The following is a 21,356-nucleotide window of genomic DNA, read 5'->3' as shown; positions in this document are numbered from 1 at the left end:
AGTGGTGTCTGCAAATAGCCTACAACAATACTCTTTGTGGCGGGGATGCACCCACTTCTTCTCAGTGGGGTATTAATACTGTATAGTTTTAAGACTTCAAAATTGTCCACAACACTTATTTTTCTCTGAGCAGTTTAGCGTTATCAGGCTAATTGTTTTGGGTTTTTGTTTTGTTTTTGTTTTGGCATTTCTGAACCACTATCAGCATCAGGGTTTTTCTTTTTAAGAGATAACTATTAAAAACCATAGGTAAAATAAAGACTTAGGGTACATCTACACTACAGGGGGGAGTCGATTTAAGATACGCAAATTCAGCTACGTGAATAGCGTAGCTGAATTCGACGTATCGCAGCCGACTTACCCCGTTGTGAGGACGGCGGCAAAATCGACTGCTGCGGCTTTCTGTCGGCGGCGCTTACTACCACCTCCGCTGGTGGAGTAAGAGCGCCGATTCGGGGATCGATTGTTGGGACGCGATAAATCGATCCCCGAGAGGTCGATTTCTACCCGCCGATTCAGGCGGGTAGTATAGACCTAGCCCAAGAAACTGTTAAAGTAAGGCAGCATGGAATCTACTGTTCAAATTAAAATACAGTGTGAATTGATGATAGACTCATTCCTGCAGGGTTTTGCCACTCCTAGAAGGCAAGGAAATTGTGTTGAAATGCAGACTTCTATAAACTTGGCAAAACCTCCCTGCAAGGGGGAAAAAAACTTTATACATTAACCGGCATTCTCTTATATTAATCTTCTTCAGCACTGCTTCTCAACCAGGGATGGGGGGCATGAGCAGGTTTCAGGAGGTCTGCCAAGACTCGGGCTCCAGCCTCGGGTGGCGGGACTTGGGGAGGAAGCGCCATCTCCACCTCCAACTCACCCCAGCAGGTCACCCGGCCTGTGTGGGTTGGGGAGGGGTGCATCTGGGATCGAAAAACTCTGTTAGTCACTCAGGTTACTTTAATTAGGCATGTAACAGCTCAAAAATTTCAAAATTACTGCAGAAGAAAGATCTCCCCCTGCTATCAGAAGGGGTTGCCTCACAGCCACTGGCTCCACAAGCAGGCAGCAACTAGCCAAGGAGATACACCACTGCTCTGTCCTGCTACATCAGCACTTCAGGGAGCAGGGCCAAATGGAAGGCAGAAATCGGGAGAAGGGGGGTATGTTGTCCCACGTGCCCCACCCGCACGTGTTGCCTCTGGTTGGGGGGTCTGCAGGTTTGCCTATTTATGTTTTAAGGGTCCCTCTCTCCCAGTGCTCTGCCACGACCACACAAGCCACGTTAAGGCACTGCTGAGGCTTGCCAGTGTAGACTAGCCCTTTAAGTATGATTACATACTTTCCCACTAGATGGGAGAGTAAGACTGGAGTCATGTAACATAACCTATTACAAGCAGCAGGGGATGTTCTGACTTGCCTTTTGAAATGCAGTCTGAGAATTCACAATGCTGTGTGAATACCAAAAGATGCTAATAGCCTGCCAAGTTCACAAAAAAGCTATTTGGGACCAGTAGTTTCCTCAAGGTCATCTAACCCTTCAGCACCTGGTACAGCCCAGGGTGGGAAATATGGTGGTTTAAGCCACATTTCATATTTTCCCTCATTCTGGGGCCAAAAAGCAGATCCTGAGGCACTTCTTGCAGCTGCCCTGAGGATAGGGTGACCAGACAGCAAATGTGAAAAATCGGGATGGGGGTGAGGGGTAATAGGAGTCTATGTAAGAAAAAGACCCCAAAATCAGGACATCTGGTCACCCTACCTGAGGATGTTTTAAATTGCACCGGCTCCAAGGGTCTATACCAGTAGAAGGGGAACTTCAGGATTTCCTTCGAGACCTTTTCCACTCGGCTTACCCAGAACATCTCATCCAGTTCTAGGAGAACATTTCATCTTGTTTTCTGGGATCGAAAAACTCTGTTAGTCACTCAGGTTACTTTAATTAGGCATGTAACAGCTCTATGCCCACATTGGCCGGGCCCAGACCTGGGGTTTGCATACAAGGTGATACCATAATACCAAATCACCTGTGTCACTGCACCGTTTATATATATTTTTCCTAGCTCAGAACATCTATTCTTGATTCTAACTGGTTTGGACACTGGGCAGATTGTGTGATAATTGCTTATGTCCTCGCCTTATCTACATTTCAAGCTTATCAGTTCAAGGTGTTCCCATTTATCTCAACTAGCCTGAAAACACTATCTCTAGCACACAGCCTGTCACACCCTTGTTTACAGTCTAACCTTGCACTCAAGTTTACTCATGCCCGGCAAGATCTATGCCTACAGGGGGAAGGGGTGTGGAGTACCTGTATTCCCTTTATACTGAGGGCCAGGACCCTGAGATTTAGGGCTGTTAAACCAAACCTGTGCTAGTGAGGGGAAGTGGAGGGCATGCTATGGAACTCTTCTTGGGCAGCTGAATCTGCCAGCTTCAGGTTTGCTCTGTGCCAGGAGCCAGCACAAAGTGGATGTGGTAAACACCAGGATGTGGCCCAGAGTGGTATTAAAAGGTTGGCTTTCTCAACTTCTTCAATCCCCCCTTTCCCTCCACCTCATCCTAACACACACATCCAGGGATGGGGAAGGTGCTGGCAGAGGCACTGAACCTGTTCTTCATGAACTTTTAATTTGTTTTGATCTAATAAACCCATCCTCCATCCCCTGGGAGTAGAAGGGAGGGGAAACCACTTTCCGCAACATGTAGATCTGGTGGGAAGTATAAGAAGCTGATTTCCATTTCTCACACCTCCACTCCCAAACATACACACTGTAAGTGCTGCTGCCAGCTCAAGGATTAGAATCATAGGGTTCAAAGAGACCTCAGGAGGTCATCTAGTCCAACCCCCTGCTCAAAGCAGGACCAACCCCAACTAAATCATCCCAGCCAGGGCTTTGTCAAGCACCACCTTCCTAGGTAACCCATTCCAGTGCTTCACCACCCTCCTACTGAAATAGTTTTTCCTAATATCCAACCTAGGCCTCGCCCACTGCAACTTGAGACCATTGCACCTTGTTCTGTCATCTGCCACCACTGAGAACAGCCTAGCTCCATCCTCTTTGGAACCCCCCTTCAGGTAGTTGAAGGCTGCTATCAAATCCCCCCTCACTCTTCTGCAGACTAAACAAGCCCAGTTCCCTCAACCTTTCTTCATAAGTCATGTGCCCCAGCCCCCATTTTTATTGCCCTCCGCTGGACTCTCTCCAATTTGTCCACATCCTTTCTGTAGTGGGGGACCCAAAACTGGATGCAATACTCCAGGTGTGGCTTCACCAGTGCCAAATAGAGGGGAATAATTCCTTCCCTCGATCTGCTGGCAATGCTCCTACTAATGCAGCCCAATATGCTGTTAGCCTTCTTGGCAACAAGGGCACACTGTTGACTCCTATGCGGCTTCTCATCCACTGTAATCCCCAGGTCCTTTTCTGCAGAACTGCCACTTAGGCTAGGTCTACACTACGGGGGCGGGAGGGGGGTCAACCTAAGATACGCAACTTCAGCTACGCTATTCACGTAGCTGAAGTTGCGTATTTTAGGTCGACTTACCTGGCTGTGAGGACAGCGGCGAGTCGACCGCTGCCGCTCCGCCGTCGACTCCGCTTCCGCCTCTTGCCGCGGTGGATTTCCGGAGTCGACGGCAGAGCGATCAGGGATCGATTTAGACGCGATAAGTCGATCCCCAATAGATCGACTGCTACCCGCCGATCTGGCGGGTAGTGAAGACGTGCCCTTAGTCAGTCGGTCCCCAGCCTCTAGCGGTGCATGGGATTCTTCTGTCCTAAGTGCACGACTCTGCTCTTGTCCTTCTTGAACCTCATCAGATTTCTTTTGGCCCAATCCTCCAATTTGTCTAGGTCACTCTGGACCCTATCCCTACTCTCCAGCATATCTACCTCTCCCCCCAGCTTAGTGTCATCCGCAAACTTGCTGAGGGTGCAAACCATCCCATCATCCAGATCATTAATGAAGATGTTGAACAAACCAGCCCCAGGACCGACCCCTGGGGCACTCTGCTTGATACCAGCTGCCAACTAAACATCGAGCCATTGTCACTACCTGTTGAGCCTGACGATCTAGCCAGCTTTCTGTCCACCTTATGGTCCTTTCATCCAATCCATACTTCTTTAACTTGCTGGCAAGAATACTGTGGGAGACCATATAAAAAGCTTTGCTAAAGTCAAGGTATATCACGGTATATGGGGCCTCACCATTCCCCGGCTTCGTGGCACCGCTTGCCGGCAACCCAGGGTACTGCTCCGCCGTGGTCCTCCTACTCAGAGACCTCAGAGGCAGACTCTTATCACTCCAGCAGATCATGGAACAGGAGGTCCAAGTCTCAACGGAGTCACCAGCCATACCCGACACTGTGGCAGCAACAGTGGCAGCTGTCTGCTCAATGGCCCTTCTGGTCACCCTGGGCTTACCACCAGAGCCAGGGTCAAGTCCATGGTCCGTGATCCAGGACTGCGTCGGTGTCTTTGGCATCCTTCGTGCCACAAACAGCGCCGGCTCCGCCATCAGTGGCACCGCTGGCACAACCAGCTCCAGCACCGTCTCTCAAGGCAATGGCACCGCTGAGGGCTCCAGCTTTGACCCCACCAGCACTATCAGGCTCAGCACTGCCGGACTTGTCGGCCCCGGCACCAGCCACGGTGCCGAATCCCCCATCCGCATCGGCACCACAGCTCGAGTACCATGTGCTGAGGGACCCCAGAGGGACTAAGGGTAGCAAGCAGGGTCCGCTACCGGTCCTCTCATCCTCGTCCTCGCCTGATGAAGCGGTCGTGGGGACATCGACGGCCCTGGCTCTCAAGGACAACAGTGTTCTCCAGCAGCTATTGAGACGGGCCACTCAAAGCCTGGGAATACAGGCCGAGGAGGTGGAGGATGAATTGGACCCTGCTGTGGACATCCTCACTCCCTCCGGCCCATCCAGGGTTGCTCTGCCACTGATAAAAACAGTAATGGACATGTCCAAAAATCTGTGGCAGAGCCCCCTTCTCTGGCCCCTACGGCCAAGAAAACCGAGCGGCGCTACTTTGTACCATCTAAGGGGTACGAACACCTTTATACCCACCCTCCCCTGGACTCTTTGGTGGTCAATAAGGCCAAGCAGAGGGAGCGCCAGGGGCTCCAAGGCTCCACCCCTAAAAACAGGGACACCAAGAAGCTGGACCTATTTGGCCGAAAGGTCTATTCGACCGGAGGCCTGCAGCTCCACATAGCCAACCAGCAGGCCATTGTAAGCCGCTACGGACAAAACACCTGCTTGGCAACGGCTAATTCATGGAGCTCCTGCCTCACGATTCTCAGGTGGATTTCTCCGCACTGGTAGAGGAGAGGAAGTTGGTCTCCTGGGCTTCTCTGCAAGCAGCTCTGGATGCGGTGACTTAACAGAGATGCTTTTTGAAACTTTGCACTTTTAGAGAGAGGTAAGGGATTGACTCTGTGTGCACAAATATGCAGAGGGACAATACGGTTGAGGTCTGTTATTTCTCACCTCTAGTTTGTTTGTTTATTTATTTACTAATTTAAAACATTTTTGCTGTAAAGAAGCATGTTATCTCTGGAGACACAAATCCACCATTTGAGAACTGCAAAACTAAGCATCTTTGATGGTATCTTCTAGACTGAGCACTGAATCCCATTCGGTAGATAGAAAGATTAACCTAAATAATTTATATAGAAGCCCCTGGAACCCCATAAGATTGGGTCCCTAATCCATGAATTATTGGAACTCATTTACAAAACTTTTCTTAAACATTACTTGAATATGTTGTCTCATACTATAGAATTAGAATTTATAATCTCTATTCCATATGAGATATCTTTGAGTTTTAATTAAGATAGCTTTAATGTATAATGTATCTTTAGATAAAATGCTTTTTGAGGAAAAACTTATCAAAAAATCCGATTTAAATAAAAAAAAATCATTGGTTTTTATCCACCGTGCTCTGCAATCACATCAGCCAACTCCCTCAGCACCCTCGGATGCATTGCATCCATCCCTATGGACTTGTACATGTCCAGCTTTTCTAAATAGTCCTTAATCTGTTCTTTCACCACTGAGGGCTGCTCACCTCCTCCCCATACTGTGCTGCCCAGTGCAGCAGTCTGGGAACTGACCTTGTCTGTGAAGACCGAGGCAAAAAAATCCTTGAGTACTTCAGCTTTTTCCACATCATCTGTCACTAGGTTGCCTCCTCCATTCAATAAGGGGGCCCACACTTTTTCCCTGACCTTCTTGTGGCTAACATACCTGTAGAAACCTTTCTTGTTATCCTTCACATCCCTTGCTAGCGGCAACTCTAATTGTGCTTCGGCCTTCCTGGTTACACCCCTCCATGCTCGAGCAATATTTTTATATGCCTCCCTAGTCACCTGTCCAAGTTTCCACTTCTTGTAAGCATCTCTGTTAAGCCAAGCTGGTCGCCTGCCATATTTACTATTCTTTCTGCGCATTAGGGTGGTTTGTTCCTGCACCCTCAATATGGCTTCTTTAAAATTTAGAACCGAGATCTAACCCAACCTTTTTCCACCAAAAGCATCAGATTTTCAGTCCCTTCATTGTGCTTTAGTATTGGAAAATAACAATTGCTATCCTCTTCCCACCCCTCCACATGTGATCTGGAACAAAATAGCCACTGTGTCATTTCTTCAAGTTGCTGGCCCTTGGTCGGGGCACATTTTCTCTCCCTTGCTAGAACCTGGGAAGAGGTTGATATCTGGCAGACTCTCAGATGCTAATTCCTCCTTCACCAGGGACTCAGGCTAGGCAGTCTTCATCCAAAATAAACCTGTTTTATTGTCTTCTGCGGACATCACTTCATGGCAGGGGAATGGGAGTGTCCCCTCAGTTGGCAGACTTTAAGCACTAGAACTATCTGCATGTAGCTGAGGGAACTGGTCTATAAAATCATGAATGGTATGGGGAATGTGAATAAGGAAGTGTTATGTACCCTTTCACATAACATAAGAACCAGGGATCATCCAATGAAATTAATAGACAGCAGGTTTAAAACAAATATAATGAAGTACTTCACACAACACACAGCCAGGGGATGTTGTAAAGGCCACAGTTCTTTGAACAGGATACAAAAAGAGATCTAGATAAGTTCATGGAGGATAGGTCTATCAATGGCTATTAGCCAAGATGGTCAGGGACAAGACCCCATGCTGTGGGCATACCTAAACCTCTGACTGCCAGAAGCTACGACTGGATGATGGGAGGGATCACTCGATAAATTGCCCCGTTTCATTCGTTCCTTCTGAAGCATCCGGCACTGACCACTCTCAGAAGAAAGGATGCTGAGCTAGATGGACCATTGGTCTAATCCAGTATGGCGATTCTTATGTTCTGTTTTTGTGGTAGCTACTTCAGATATAGATTTGCATTTGTCCTCTTGAGCGAATATTGCAATATCTGACCTTGTTTTTAAGCACTTATTAGTAACTCTATAATAACAAACCACTGTGGGCATGTTCAATAAAAGGGAAGTGTGGAAACTGGTAAAGAAATTACCACTTGAGCTTTATAAAGATTGGGTCTTTTAAGGGCAAAGAAGATTACTACAGGAACGATGGAAAACCTCTTTAATTTCAGAAGGGTCACCCAGTTTTTGCTCTATTCCTATTTTAAAAACACTAAATTATTATAGATGTAGATGTACATTTTTGGAAGGCAGCAGATGTGCTTTTTTTTTTAGTGGTTCACTTTGTTGCACGTAACTAACGTGAGATGTGGCCTGCAGTTAGGGTGCTAACTGCCTATATTCCTCCAAATTTATAGAAAAATATGTCGAAACTGCAAATGTGGCCAGGAAGAACATGATGTCCTCACAAGCAACGAGGAAGATCGGAAAGTGGGGAAGCTCTTTGAAGATACAAAATACACAACCCTTATTGCAAAGCTGAAAACTGATGGAATTCCCATGTATAAACGCAACGTAATGATACTGACTAATCCGGTGTCTGCCAAGAAGAATATATCCATCAATACTGTGACATATGAATGGGCTCCTCCTGTTCAGAATCAGACACTGGTAAGAAATGCAGAACTTACTTTCTGCTTAGTGATAACATTTTCCTGGAGTGTGGGTTTGTGGTTTTTTGTTTGTTTGTTTTCTGTTTTGGTGGTTGAGGGGGAGACAGTGGGAATCCACAGGAAGGGTCAACATTTATGGATCTTGTATAGGATCAAGTCCTTGTTTTTGATTTGATTGTATCTCTGATCCTTGTTTTATAGCTCTTAAAATTCCCAGTTGCTTCAAAACCTGATTCTCTCTCCCTCTTTCCCCCTCTACCTCTCAAATAAAAGTGTGCTGGTATTCAGCCTGCCCCACCTATGTCTTCATACGGATCTCAGTATTTTATAGTTTACTGCACACTGTCTGTCTGTGAGGTTTTTACTTTGGAAGTGGTGGGGAAGAGGCCATGTTCTTGTCTAATAGTTAGGATTAAACGTTGCATTAGGCATATGCCTTTAGTAATGGCACTTAAGAGAATTTACAAATGCCCAAATCTGTCCTTGCTAGAAGGACTGAAAGAAATGGGATGTGCTGTTTAAAAAAAAAAAAAAATACAATTTATGTCATTGTTTAAAGTAAACGGAAACACTCAATGCTGCACGTTTGTTACTGTATATGGTAAGAACAAGCTCAGTGTTGACATCTAAAAGAAAAGCTCCCTTCAGTTTTAGCAGCTCAACCAGATGAGACACTTGGATAGCCTTTTGGGGATTTTTATTTTACTTTTTAACTTGAATTGTTGACTTTATGTACTGGAGTGCAATCTGATCCATAGCTGGAGATTCTCTCTTTATGGCCTGCTTCGAACTATGCTAGGACACAGTATCTTTTTTCAGTGATTTGCTTAAAATTACATATGCTAAACCCTTCAGTACTTAACATTCATTTACAGATCGTATTTTTAGTTTTGTACTTGCTTTCCTGAAACTACATCTTCCTCTTTTGCTACAGTTATTTGTAACCAGTTCCGTGCCCTGAGCAAGCTGCCTAATGATTTTTGGTTCAGTTTCTCCATCTGTAAAATACTTAGCTACTTTACATACATGTTGACAATGTTTTCAGAGTGCTATATAAATATTAAGCATTGTTGGAGATTACTTACGGGAGTAAATACTACAATTTTTTTTAATGCAGTAATAGACTTGGAATCAAGCATGTCTTTCATGTTGGGCAGAAGTCAGTTAATCTACTGCATTCATCTTGATCTACTAAAATTTGGGAGCTTAATGTTTATATAGAAGATTTTGCTAGTGATTAATTTGACTGTTGCTGGTTTTAGCCACGTGTTTAAAAAGCTAGATTCCATAATTGAAGTGGCATCTGATATCTAATTCTTCCTGGTTTAGGCTAGACAATATATGCAGATGCTTCCAAAGGAGAAACAGCCTGTGGCTGGCTCAGAAGGTGCTCAGTACAGGAAGAAACAGTTGGCTAAGCAGCTGCCTGCTCATGATCAGGATCCTTCGAAATGCCATGAGTTATCTCCTAATGAGGTGAAGCAGATGGAACAGTTTGTGAAGAAATACAAGAATGAGGCACTTGGTGTGGGAGATGTCAAGTTCCCTAGTGAGGTGGAAGCTAAAGCCACTGACAAGAATAATGCAAATAATGGGGACAGAAGCACCTCAGCAGCTGTAGGAGCAATGGAGGACAAGTCATCAGGTCAAAAAGGATCCCAGTATGTAAGTATAAAGATAGCAGCAGGTAATAGCAAAGGCTACAGGTAGACTGCTGTCAGATACCATTCAAACTACTATTTTAACCTATTGAGCTTGTACATTGGAGGTATTTGAAATATCCTGAAATGCATGACTCTTGGCAGTATTAAATAAAAGTATACCGCAAATACCTCTAAACTTCCTAACTATGTAGACTATTATACCTTATTCTCCTAAATAATATAACAGTGTGGTTCATAAAGAGGTGATCATGGATGAGAATAGTGTTCTTTCTTTATGCTATAAACTAATCTCGTAAGGGGAAGGAATGTTCTTAGTAGTCTATTCTCTCTCTCCTCTTGCTGGGAAGGGAAGATTTTCTGAGGTAACTTAACTTGCTGACTTTTACCTAGAACTAAAAGACCAAAATATTATATATTCCTAATAAAGTAAGTTTCCTCACCAGTCAGACTGTATAACTGATTGATATTTTGACTTGTCAGATTTTCATGTTGAGAACTACATTTTCTATCTCTAGTATGGTCTTCAGTTCTATGCAGTGTTGAAGGGAAGGCATTCATTCCCAGTACTGGTAGTAAAATTTTATTGTCTCAACAAGATCTGAATAAGATCTCTTAGTTGACAGTTCCACAAAAATGAAGCAAATAAATACTACTCTTGTGTTCTTTTACATTCTTATACAAGTATGTTTTAACCATACTTGCTTTGTTAGGATTAGAGATTGCAAACGCCTGCTGTGTATATCTCTGATAAACTTCACTTCTTTATACACAGGTAACTGAGGGTTAGACTGAACCACAGGTGACTTGTTACCAGAATTTAGGACTTTACCATTTACTTTTTACTTATTGCCCCTCCTACCCTTGCTATTGGGGTTCAAAGAGTAGATAGTGAAATTTATTGGAATTCATATTATTCACCTCAACAATTTACAAGGGACTGCTACAACTGAATGAAAGTGTTTTTAGTAACTTCAGAATATCTCAGAAAAAAAATGGAATAATGCATGGAAGGCATGGGGCTGGTGGGGGAGGAATCTGTAACTTTAGAGTTCATTCTCTGTAAGTGTATCATAAGAGTTATTCCTAACATAAGACTAGATTCTGTAGCATTTTGTCTAGTGTTTTCAAAGCTTTTAAACTAAGTGTGGACTGATGCAATTAAGGAACTCTATCTGACCATCTCTGCAATCCTTATTCAACTGCTGCAGCAAACTAGATATTGGTAACTACTTTTTGAAATAAATAACAAGACTGCCATTGCAGTAATGGTTGCTGCTACCGCATGTTAAAATAACGTGCCCATGTGTAGCAAATCACTTATTGACAGGCCATGGTGAAATTAAGCCATAATACAACAAGATACGTCATGAGTCAGAACCTTCTTCTCGTGATACTGCAGCAGCAATATCTTTCGTGTTACAAAATAAACTCTCTAATATTTTCTTAGAAGCACCCCCGTGTGCAAAGTGTGATACCTTGCAACACACCCTAATGATGAACTGCTCTGGAAATACATTGGCTTAAGGGAAACATCACTCACAACCCACTGTGGAGGAGCATTTACAGAAAATGCCCTGCTGCCAGTTTTCTCCCATTTAAATCTCCTAGGAGTATGTAAGCTAAAGCACCTCAGTGTAGCATGATCTGCCCTGGTAAGAAGGAGTCAAATAGTGACATTATGACCCATATATATTTGTGTGTTTCCAAACTGAATTTAAAGGGGGATGGTTGGGACTCTCCCAATACCTTGATAAAACCAAATTTTTACCTATATTAGGGCACACCCAAATACATATTTTCATTAAAATGAACTTTTTGTTTTCTTATAAATAAGAAGTCTTGTAGAGCAGGGAGATTGGATAGTCAGGATTCAGTGAGTCAAACTTTATCTGTCTGGTGCAGGAAAAAATCTTGTGTGAACAATGCCCCTCTTTGTCCCACAAGGGCTAGTGGGTTGTAGGGGAGGTGGAGTACATGGAGGTCCTACTCTGGCTCAAATTGGAACTAATTGGAGATAGTGGCAAGTTTTCCTATGGGAGCAGAAGCAGGCCTGAAGTAAGGATATGAGCCAAAAGAATATTTATTACTTCTAGTGCTTTCCCCTTCAGCTGTTTCCCTGCCTTTTTTTTTTTTTTAATTTGGACTCTCCCTTTCATGTACACTTCCTGGAGATATTTTATTTGAAAGGAGTGAAAAGCAGAGTAGAACATTTTATTGACTTCAGTTTTGGGGAAAAAATGAAAGGAGCCAACCAGAATAGAGGGATTGCAGCAGCAGTGGAGAGTTTCATATTCACAGTATAGCTATTGGAGGGAGGAAAAGAGGCACACCGTGAAACAAAACCAATCAGTGCAGGCAAGTGCGTAAGTGATAAATAAACAGTGTAGCATACACCATCTCTAATGTCAAATTGGCGGACAAAACCACTTCAGTATAGAATATAAATATTAGTAAAACAATATGCCTAGACTTCTTGGAACCTATTTGTAGTATGATTGTGTTTATACTCTTCTCTTCCTTCCCCCTGCCCAAAGATAGATAATTGGACAACATCCCTGAGTGGCTCAGCAGCACAGGAGTGTAGGCTTAACACAAAGATTTTTGAAATAAGAACAATATGTGCCTTCTATGTTTGGCAGATACAGCCACTATTTTATAATCTCTTCTCAATACTTAAAAGTATATGGCCTTATTCTTATTTTATATGATCCAACTATTGGTTTCACTAGTTATTCCTCATTCTCACAAAGAGTTGGTCCATAGAATACTAGATTAGCTAATGCAATAATGGTCACTCACCTTTTTGGTGCTGTTCTTGACTCTGCACAGATTCATAGACTCCAAGGCCAGAAGGGACCACGGTTATCATTTAGTCTAACCTCCTGTATGACACAGCTTACAGAACTCCTGTAGTAACATGTACTAATTTACTTTCATACTATTCCATGAGCTGTGTGAAATTTTCTGGTGGTCTCAGTCCAGTTCTAGTGGATAAATATACACATTGCAAAAACCACCCTCCAGTGAATTAGCTTTGGTGCTATGCTAGCATCTTCTTGTATTATTGCTTAATTAAACCTATTGTTTGACCTGAGATAAAACTTTCTAACCTTGACCTTGGGAGTAACTCCACCTCCTTAATTTTAGGCTGGGAAGTTAGGATTTACTGAAATACAAATTGTGGGATTTTTTTTTTATAGATATATTTTATATATCCTTTTTTATATCTAACTTAATTTGGATGGCTTCATTGTAGTCCTGCTACCGCTGCAAATTAAACATGAAAGAAGGTGATCCAGCTGTTTATGCTGAGCGTGCTGGATACGACAAACTGTGGCATCCCGCTTGCTTTGTCTGCTGCACCTGTAGTGAACTTCTGGTGGACATGATCTACTTCTGGAAGAATGGAAACCTATATTGTGGAAGACACTACTGTGACAGTGAGAAACCCCGATGTGCTGGATGTGATGAGGTAGGGAAAGCCCCCAGTCCCCATCCCGTGTTCATATTTAGAATATAGTTTTTTTACTGCAAACCAGTCTTTTCTTCTGAAAATAATTGAATATTAACAAAACAGTGCTATACAAAGGGATGAATGATACATTTTAATTATCAATTAAATGAGAGATGACATATATGTGGAATACAATGCAGTTAGCTTGGTCTTGTTTAAGTCTTTCTTGCTAAGGACGCTAGGTGGAGTGCCTTGCTAAATTATACAAATATCTTAATGTAAAATGCAGAGAGCAGACTGATTAATGCCATTGGAATCTACTACATTAACAGCGTCATTAGAGGGTCTCTGAAACAAAGCCAAGCAAATGTAACTTTAAATGTGCATGGAATATACACTTAAATGTGCAGGAACAATCTGGATTCAGAAATAGTGGAATCAAATGACCAATTTTGGAAACCTGGCAGCATGCCTTGTTAGTGGTATAAAGTTTCCTAGACAGAAATACTGTTCAAATCATACATTTGTGGTGTTTTTCCCCCGTAGCTAATATTCAGCAATGAATATACCCAGGCAGAGGGTCAAAACTGGCACCTGAAACACTTTTGCTGCTTTGATTGTGACTGCGTCTTGGCTGGGGAAATCTATGTCATGGTAAATGACAAGCCTGTCTGCAAACCATGCTATGTGAAGAACCATGCTGTGGTAAGATACTTCACGTTCTCTTGATTTGTAAGAAATGAGAATGACTACAATAACTTCTGATGGTACAGTATACAATCACATTCTCATCCATGCTATCTAAGGTATGAATTGTTTCAATTTGGGTCAAAGTCCATCAGTTGTCTTCTACTTTCATTTGATACTGAAATAATTTTCTAATTTGTGTATATATAGAAGCAGTTTAAAAGAATGCAATATGTTAACCTACTAGACAACTTACAGAGCATTTAGTATGTAAACTTGAACCAAGACTTCCTAGAAACTGAAAGATTTGAAAATGGGCTAATGATGATTTTGTGTGTGAGGTAATATATCTTTTAATGGACCAGCTTCTCTTGGTGAGAGACAAAAGCTTTCAAGCGTACAAAGAGCTCTTCTTCAGGTCTGGGAAATATATTTAGCTTTGACACTCTGAGTACATTTCCCAGATCTGAAGAAGAGCTCTTTGTAAGCTCAGAAGCTTGTCTCTCTCACCAACAGAAGTTGACCCAGTAAAAGATATATGACCTTCACCACCTTGTCTCTCTAATATCCTGGGACCAACACAGCTACAACAACACTGTATACAATAATGACGACTTGTGTAACTTACTAGGATAGCAGGATGGTTTTAAGATATAGGAGACATTAAGTCATTTGGCTAATATAAACCATGGCTACTACCATTTTCACACTTTCACACTGTCAGTTTCATCACTACACCATCAGTGGCTTTTTATCTCAGATGTCGTCATTACCTTTCAAGTATTACTGATTACACATAAAGTAATAGTGCAGATCATCATGAAGTAGGAAGTGAGTTCCCCAGCAGGTCAGATTGACTAGGCAGCCCTGCTTTGCCTTCTCCTCTGAGGCTATAAACAGCAGAATTGCTCACAGTTAAGTTACTGCACTGCCCTTTCTAAGCAACACATTTATTCTTGAGGTGAAAGAACCTACACACATGCTAATAAGCTTACCAAAGCTCACTCCAGTTCCAACGAGGGGTGTTCTGTGGTCACAGGTTCATAACACCTGTTTGCTTTGACCAAGAATGTTCATGACTCTAAGTCACTCCTTTATACAGTTTGGGACTCTGATTTGTTCTCGTGTAACAGATGATCAGTTGACAAAGGCCCCCTCAGGGCGGCGTTGCCAAAGGCTGAGCTCTTGTATAACTGGAGAGGGTACATTGTTTTAAACAGTCCTCTGACGCTCCTAACACTTTCCAGGGTTTACATTAGTCAGGTCTCCCCCCACAGACCTTACATACAATCCCACAATAATACAAACTCATTTGCATTTGTAATACAATGAACTCCTAAGATACTTAGACTTAATTCAGTAAGGTTTGTCCAGAATACTGCAGGAAATTGCCATATCTGTCACAACAGGAGCTACTGACCATACTGGATTGTGTTACGGAAATCAGTGGGTGAAAAATGCAAGTAATTGCAGAGGTCAGTGATGGTGCGAGGTAACTTCCCCTACGCTGGCTATGCAATTCATTAGGTCTGTTAATGCTGTGTTGTCAGTGGCAAGCTGTTCCAATAATGACAATGACCCTGGACATGGCATTTAATATGGTGCCGTGTACAACATATAGCACAATGAGGACTTGTCCTGGTTGGCCCCTCAAGTCACCATCGCTATATAAATGTTTACATTTAGGCTCTATTGCAATGGGTTCTTTAATTTATTTTTTTATTTTAATTTTTAAACACTAGTGCTTGCTCGTACGCTTATTTTTTAACAGGTACGCTGACTACTTGAAACCATCTGATAGCCAAGTTAGCTTTAAAGCTTCCTTTTGGCCTAGAAGAGTTCTTACAGTATTTATTCCCCTTTGTGCATCTGTCATTCCCAGCCAGTAATTCCTATTGCCTTCCATGAGTCCTATCTTCTCCTCAAATTGGAGAGAGAATGTGTTTATAATTTGATTGCTGTTTTCACTCATCAGGTCTGTCAAGGCTGCCATAATGCTATTGATCCAGAAGTTCAGCGTGTAACCTACAACAACTTCAACTGGCATGCCACAACAGAGTGCTTCCTGTGTTCCTGTTGTAGCAAGAGTCTAATTGGCCAGAAATTCATGCCAATAGAAGGAATGGTCTTCTGCTCAGTAGAATGTAAGAAAAAAATGATGTCTTAAGAAGGGGAATATGTACATGAAACTAAGTATCCCCATGTTTCACAGTCATTGCATTTCTACTGTAAAATGCAATATCTGGGCATTTAAAAATTGGCATATTCCCAAAGACTCTGAATGAATAACCAAGAAACTTGCTCTGTAACTTACTTTCTTTAACTATGAGTAATACTTTGTGAAAGTTTCATATTTCTCTATTCTTTATGGTATTGCTTTAGAGCACTTAATGCTAACTTTTTCATATCCCAGATATGTAGAAAAATATGATGTGAGCTACATACCTGAAGAGCTGTCTTCACCAAGAAGACTTTCCTTTATCCTTCTCTTGTAAAATGTAGGATAGAAAACAAGCTTAGAACTAACAGAGCATATTTCCTGGGTGTGGCTCTTTATGTGAGTGATACATACAGGTTTCTCACTTCAGTTAGGGCAGTAAATTAATTTAATGGTTTTAAAAGCATTCCTGCTTTCATCAAGCAATTTGCTAAAGCCAAACATTTTGTCTAAAACAAAAATGCACCCAGATTTATAGAACAACTCAATAAAAGCGGAATGCAATCTGTCACTTAATCTTCTTAATTTACTCTCCCTGAAAACAACTTAACTTTTTAGTTGGTGTACATGAAAACTAAAAAAAACTGTTGTCAAGCTGGAATATATGAGTGAGGATTCATTCTTCTAGTTCAACAAGAGTAGGCCAGTCTGATTTTTGAGCATATCCTTTCTCCTCCTCTGTAAAGAATTTTAAACTGGCTTTTCCAGTATTTGTGAATGCCCTTTTCCTAACTTGTGCAGTTTATCAAGGGGCATGGCACAGAATAACACATCTATTTTATTCTGAGAATCTGGCATTCTACGAAAGGTGAATAACTTTACATTTTGAGTGATCTGAATTTTTATCCAGAAGTTAGTGGCATATGTTGTAAATTCTTAGCAGCAGCAGAACCAAATGGATAGTTTTCTACAAGACCCTTTCAGTATTTGTATTTGAACAAAAACTTTACAGCTGCATACTAACTTTACTTACTCTAGAACTCAAAATGGATTAAATATTGTGATTATTTTGGGGAGAGATCTGATGGAGAGGGGCTAAAATTTACATTTGTTTACTTTCTAAGAATAAATTCTATGCTGAAATGTCTTAATCTGTGTAATACAGGTGCCAAACATGAATGAAAGAGATGTTGGTCTTGTAAAGAACTATGCAAATTTTCAAATTCATCTCTTTAAAAATTACACATCATGTATGTACCTTAATGCTCACAAATAAAAAAGCTTTGCTCAACTTAAGTTGCATAATTTTTATTCCACTCTTTTAATTGCTGTATTATGCCTTTACTGCAGCAGGGGGAGTTAATGTCCAGGACAAAAAAAAAAAGTCTTTGGGTAACGATTTTAAGCTTCACACTGTTCTGAAGATAATACTTGTTCCTGTTGTCTTTTTATGCACTTTAGAATACAGAAGGGAAAGGTCTGTTCAAACCATGTACTGATCATGATCTTGATATGAATTTATACAACTTTGTTCAAATACCACTAGTTCCAATTTTGTATCAAAGGTCTTGTGCTTAAGGCACAGGACTGGGAGCCCTGAGGGCTGTGATTTCTCTCAGCTTGTCTGCTGAGTGAGAATGATGTGCTAGAACAGCACAAAAGCATTGAGGCCTTTGTAAAGTGCTTTGAGAGCCAATGAGTGTGCTGCAAAATACCACAGTTGGAACTACATGAACAATAACCAATTTAGTATTGCAGTCTAGCATAGGGGTTCTCAAACTGGGGGTTGGGACCCCTCAGGGGGTTGCAAGGTTATTACATGGTGGGTTGTGAGCTGTCAGCGTCCACCCCAAACCCTGCTTTGCCTCCAGCATTTATAATGGTGTTAAATATAGAAAAGTGTTTTTAATTTATAAGGGGGATCACACTCAGAGACTTGCTATATGAAAGGGGTCACCAGTACAAAAGTTTGAGAACCACTGGTCTAACAGGACACAAACATAGGTTCCCTGGACCCTTTATTATGGAAAATTGTACAACCGTCTCTTTGGGCTTGAGACATCCTAACAGCCCAAGAGGACATACCTAAAGTGCATGTCCCTGAACTTATACCACCGTGGACTGTGATCTTGCAAGCTAAACAGGTTCAGGCTGTGTCAGTAGCTAGATGGGAGACATCCAAGGAAAACACATGTGCTATAGGAAATGGTGAGGGTGATTCCCATGAACAACTCTTTGAATTAGTACTGAACCAAAGACCTGTCATGCTGGTGGAGGCACCATCTGTTGGATGAGAATAAAACAAGGTCCAATTGCTTCTAAAGATGTAACTGCTGCTTTTTTGCAAGTGTTGGGTGAATCTGCCGTGATGTCTGACCAAATTCCATTCTAGTAATAGCATGTGATCTCCCTAAATGATCCTTTAATTGGCCAAGATGTTCACTTTCTGTCCTTCAACTGTCGTGTGATTTTGCTGTTCCCAGGGTAATGGCAACATTCAGACATCCCAGAGGGACTGGTTGTAGTGATGATTAAATGATACAGTTTCACACCTTGAGGCTTATAGATGGCACTGTGTCTGAGTATTAGACAAAACTGCCAAATTGAGGCAATACACGTTCATCTTCTCATTGAGTGACTGACAGTCATTAATGAAATTTGCCAAGCTGAAACCCAGTGTTTTGTAGTAATGAGCTCATTGCTTTCTCAAGCATGCCAGCCTGGCTCTCTTCTCTAGATAGCCTAAAGGCATGCTGCTCTCTGATGAACCTACTTCTCTCTGCTTCATACTTCTGGGATGCCCATGCCCGTCTGGGTCCCAGGTGCTTCCAAAACATAAGTTGATCTACCTACCTGTTAGCAGTTTGGGTGTGTCTACACAGCAAAGAAAAACCCACAGCTGGCCTGTGCCAGCTGACTCGGGCTCAGGCTGCAGAGTTGTTTTCATGGCTGTGTAGACTTCTGGGCTCGGCCTGGAGCCCAGGCTTTAGAACCCTTCTGGGTGGGAGGGTCCTAGAGCCTGGGCTCCAGCTTGAGCTCAGAAGTCTACACAGCAATGAAAGAGCCCCACAGCCTGAGCCCCGTGAGCTATGCTGTCTAGGCATACCTTTTGTTGTATTCAGGGCTGAACTAAGCCGAGCTGAGGCTCCACTCCTGCATGGGACCCTTCCACTTCACTATAGCTATGCCCCCATGCACTGTGATCCAACCCCCATCCCATCCCCAGGAACAAAGACCTGGCCTTGTTGTTTGTGCCTTCGTTGGCTCTCAGTTGGACTACAGCAATTCGATATGCCTGGGCATGAAACTTCCAACACTTAGGAAACTACATCTAGTAGAAAATATTGCAGTTCATCCCCTCAGCAACTCAGGCTACCATGAGCCCATCACACATGGCCCACCACACTTTGCACAGGCTTCCGATAGACTTTTCAAATCAAGTTCGAGGTCTTAGTTCTTATCTTCAAGGCACTCCAGGGCCTGGGTCTAGGATACCAAAAACACTGTCTAAAGCTCTGGGACGAAGACAACAGTCAACAACTTCACCCTTCCGCCACAATGGAACTCAACCATAAAAGCCAAGTTCATCTGTGCAGGAGCTAGAACCTTCTCGGGAATGGTCTGAGACTGGAACGAACTTCCCCAGAACCTAAGGGCCATCACAAACCTTGCTACTTTCTGCTCCAAATGCAAGACGCAGTTCTTTGACCTTACCTTCTCTGTTATAAACACACAGCACCAGGTATATCTATCTAATGCATTTTAAAAATAAACAAACTGCTGCCAAAACAAGACTTCATTGCACATGCTTCTCCCTTGGGGAGGAAAGGATGAGAGAACAAACAACATATGACAGGTGTGTAGTCACAGTGCTTAATGTAGTAATGAAGGCGCTCAGACTACAGCCATGAGTGTGGTGCAAAAACCTATATAAGAATACAAGGCAGTAGCAGGAGTCACCTGTAGAGAGCCATCTGCTGGGTTGGTGGGGAAAGGGTGGGCCTCTCCCTTTCTCGAATACATTTTCAGGCAACCTAGGATCTGTCCTGGAAGACAGAAGATTTGGGCTCTGTCAAGTTCCCTGTATGTGAATGTCCCTACTGTGTAATGCTGGTGTGGCACCAATGAGGGCTCCATACAGAGTTCTCCATTGTGATGATAGTGGTGGGGCCCTCGGAGCAGTGAGTTTGAGATTGCAATCCAATAAAATACATCCAAGGCTAGGTTAAGCCGCATGCTATCAAATAACTATTTTAAGTAATGAAACCATCCGGTTTACTGGTGGTTAATGCCACATCACTCTGGCCTTGATTTTGCCATCCTTACCCCACAGTCATAAGTAATTACATGAGTAGTCCCAGTGGCTTCAACAGGAATACTCATGTGAATGGGTGCTTACTGATGGCACAAGGGTTGCACAGTTGGGACCCTTTGTGTATATGGTGGGTCCTGAATGGACAACTTACTTCTCTATACTGCGAAGAAATTGCTAGCTCTTGTAACTAACTTGTACTATATGCATGACTGTGTTCCAGCCGTACGCTATGGGAGAAAGTGCTCAGATTTCATGTTTTCTTGCCCTTGCTCAGGAGCACTGGTGCTGCCATCTTCCTTTGTAAGCTGGTTAGGTTAAGTGATTTTTTTTTTCCAGTGCTTAAGTACTGAATTGGCATCTGCTTATTCTCTTACTGGCTTGAATTTCTCTTACTTCCCCTCTGCAGGTCTCCTTAATGCACAGGCAAAGCTACTGATGCCTCTAGGCCTTGTGATTCTGCCTCTACTTAATTAGAGTAACAGTAAATAAAGTTCATGTGCCACCAATTAGGAGGACTTTATTTACTAAGAATGAAGCCAGATATTGTTCAGTTTTGACTTGAGGCTGCGCTTTGTTGTGGTTTACCTTGTATTCCGTGTGTGTGAGCATCTAATGAAGCTTGATGAATACACTAACTTTTCACTCAAAATAAAATTAAACATTAGGATAAAATACAAATCATACTCACTAGTTGCACTAGATGAAATAACAAAAGTTTAATTTTTCTTTTAACATTATTCTGGACCATGGCACTGTAAATTTCCCTGGTGTTCTACAATTGCGCAGCAAATACAAACTTCCAGGGTCCATTGCTCCAGGGCAGCCCACCATGCAGACTGCCTCAGTCAAGAACTCCAGGGCTTCCAGGATCCAGGGCTGCTTGCCAGGTGAGCAGGGGCTACTTTATATTAGCAGCATTTAAGTGGCACTATTATTTGTAAACACACTTGCGTAACAGTATATTTGACTGAAGATGATGACCACTCAGCCATATCCGCATTGAAATACAAAATGCACTGATTTAAGGGAGACAG

General features: G+C 42.6%; 1 protein-coding gene across 1 annotated transcript in view; it reads left to right on the top strand.

The window, feature by feature from the left end:
• Window positions 1–17,298, top strand: part of TES (testin LIM domain protein) — a 44,945-nt gene extending 27,647 nt beyond the window's left edge. Inside the window, exons 3-7 of the mRNA XM_005285746.5 lie at window positions 7,790–8,042; window positions 9,374–9,709; window positions 12,965–13,180; window positions 13,709–13,867; window positions 15,825–17,298. Of these exons, the coding sequence (XP_005285803.1) occupies window positions 7,790–8,042; window positions 9,374–9,709; window positions 12,965–13,180; window positions 13,709–13,867; window positions 15,825–16,016 (1,156 nt within the window). The 3' untranslated portion in view covers window positions 16,017–17,298. The remainder of the gene's footprint in view (window positions 1–7,789; window positions 8,043–9,373; window positions 9,710–12,964; window positions 13,181–13,708; window positions 13,868–15,824) is intronic.
• The last annotated feature ends 4,058 nt before the right edge of the window (window positions 17,299–21,356 follow it).

This window comes from Chrysemys picta, chromosome 1 (assembly GCF_011386835.1).
Source record: "Chrysemys picta bellii isolate R12L10 chromosome 1, ASM1138683v2, whole genome shotgun sequence".
In the NCBI taxonomy this organism is placed as follows: Eukaryota; Metazoa; Chordata; order Testudines; family Emydidae; genus Chrysemys; species Chrysemys picta.
This window is presented reverse-complemented; position numbering and strand designations above follow the sequence as displayed.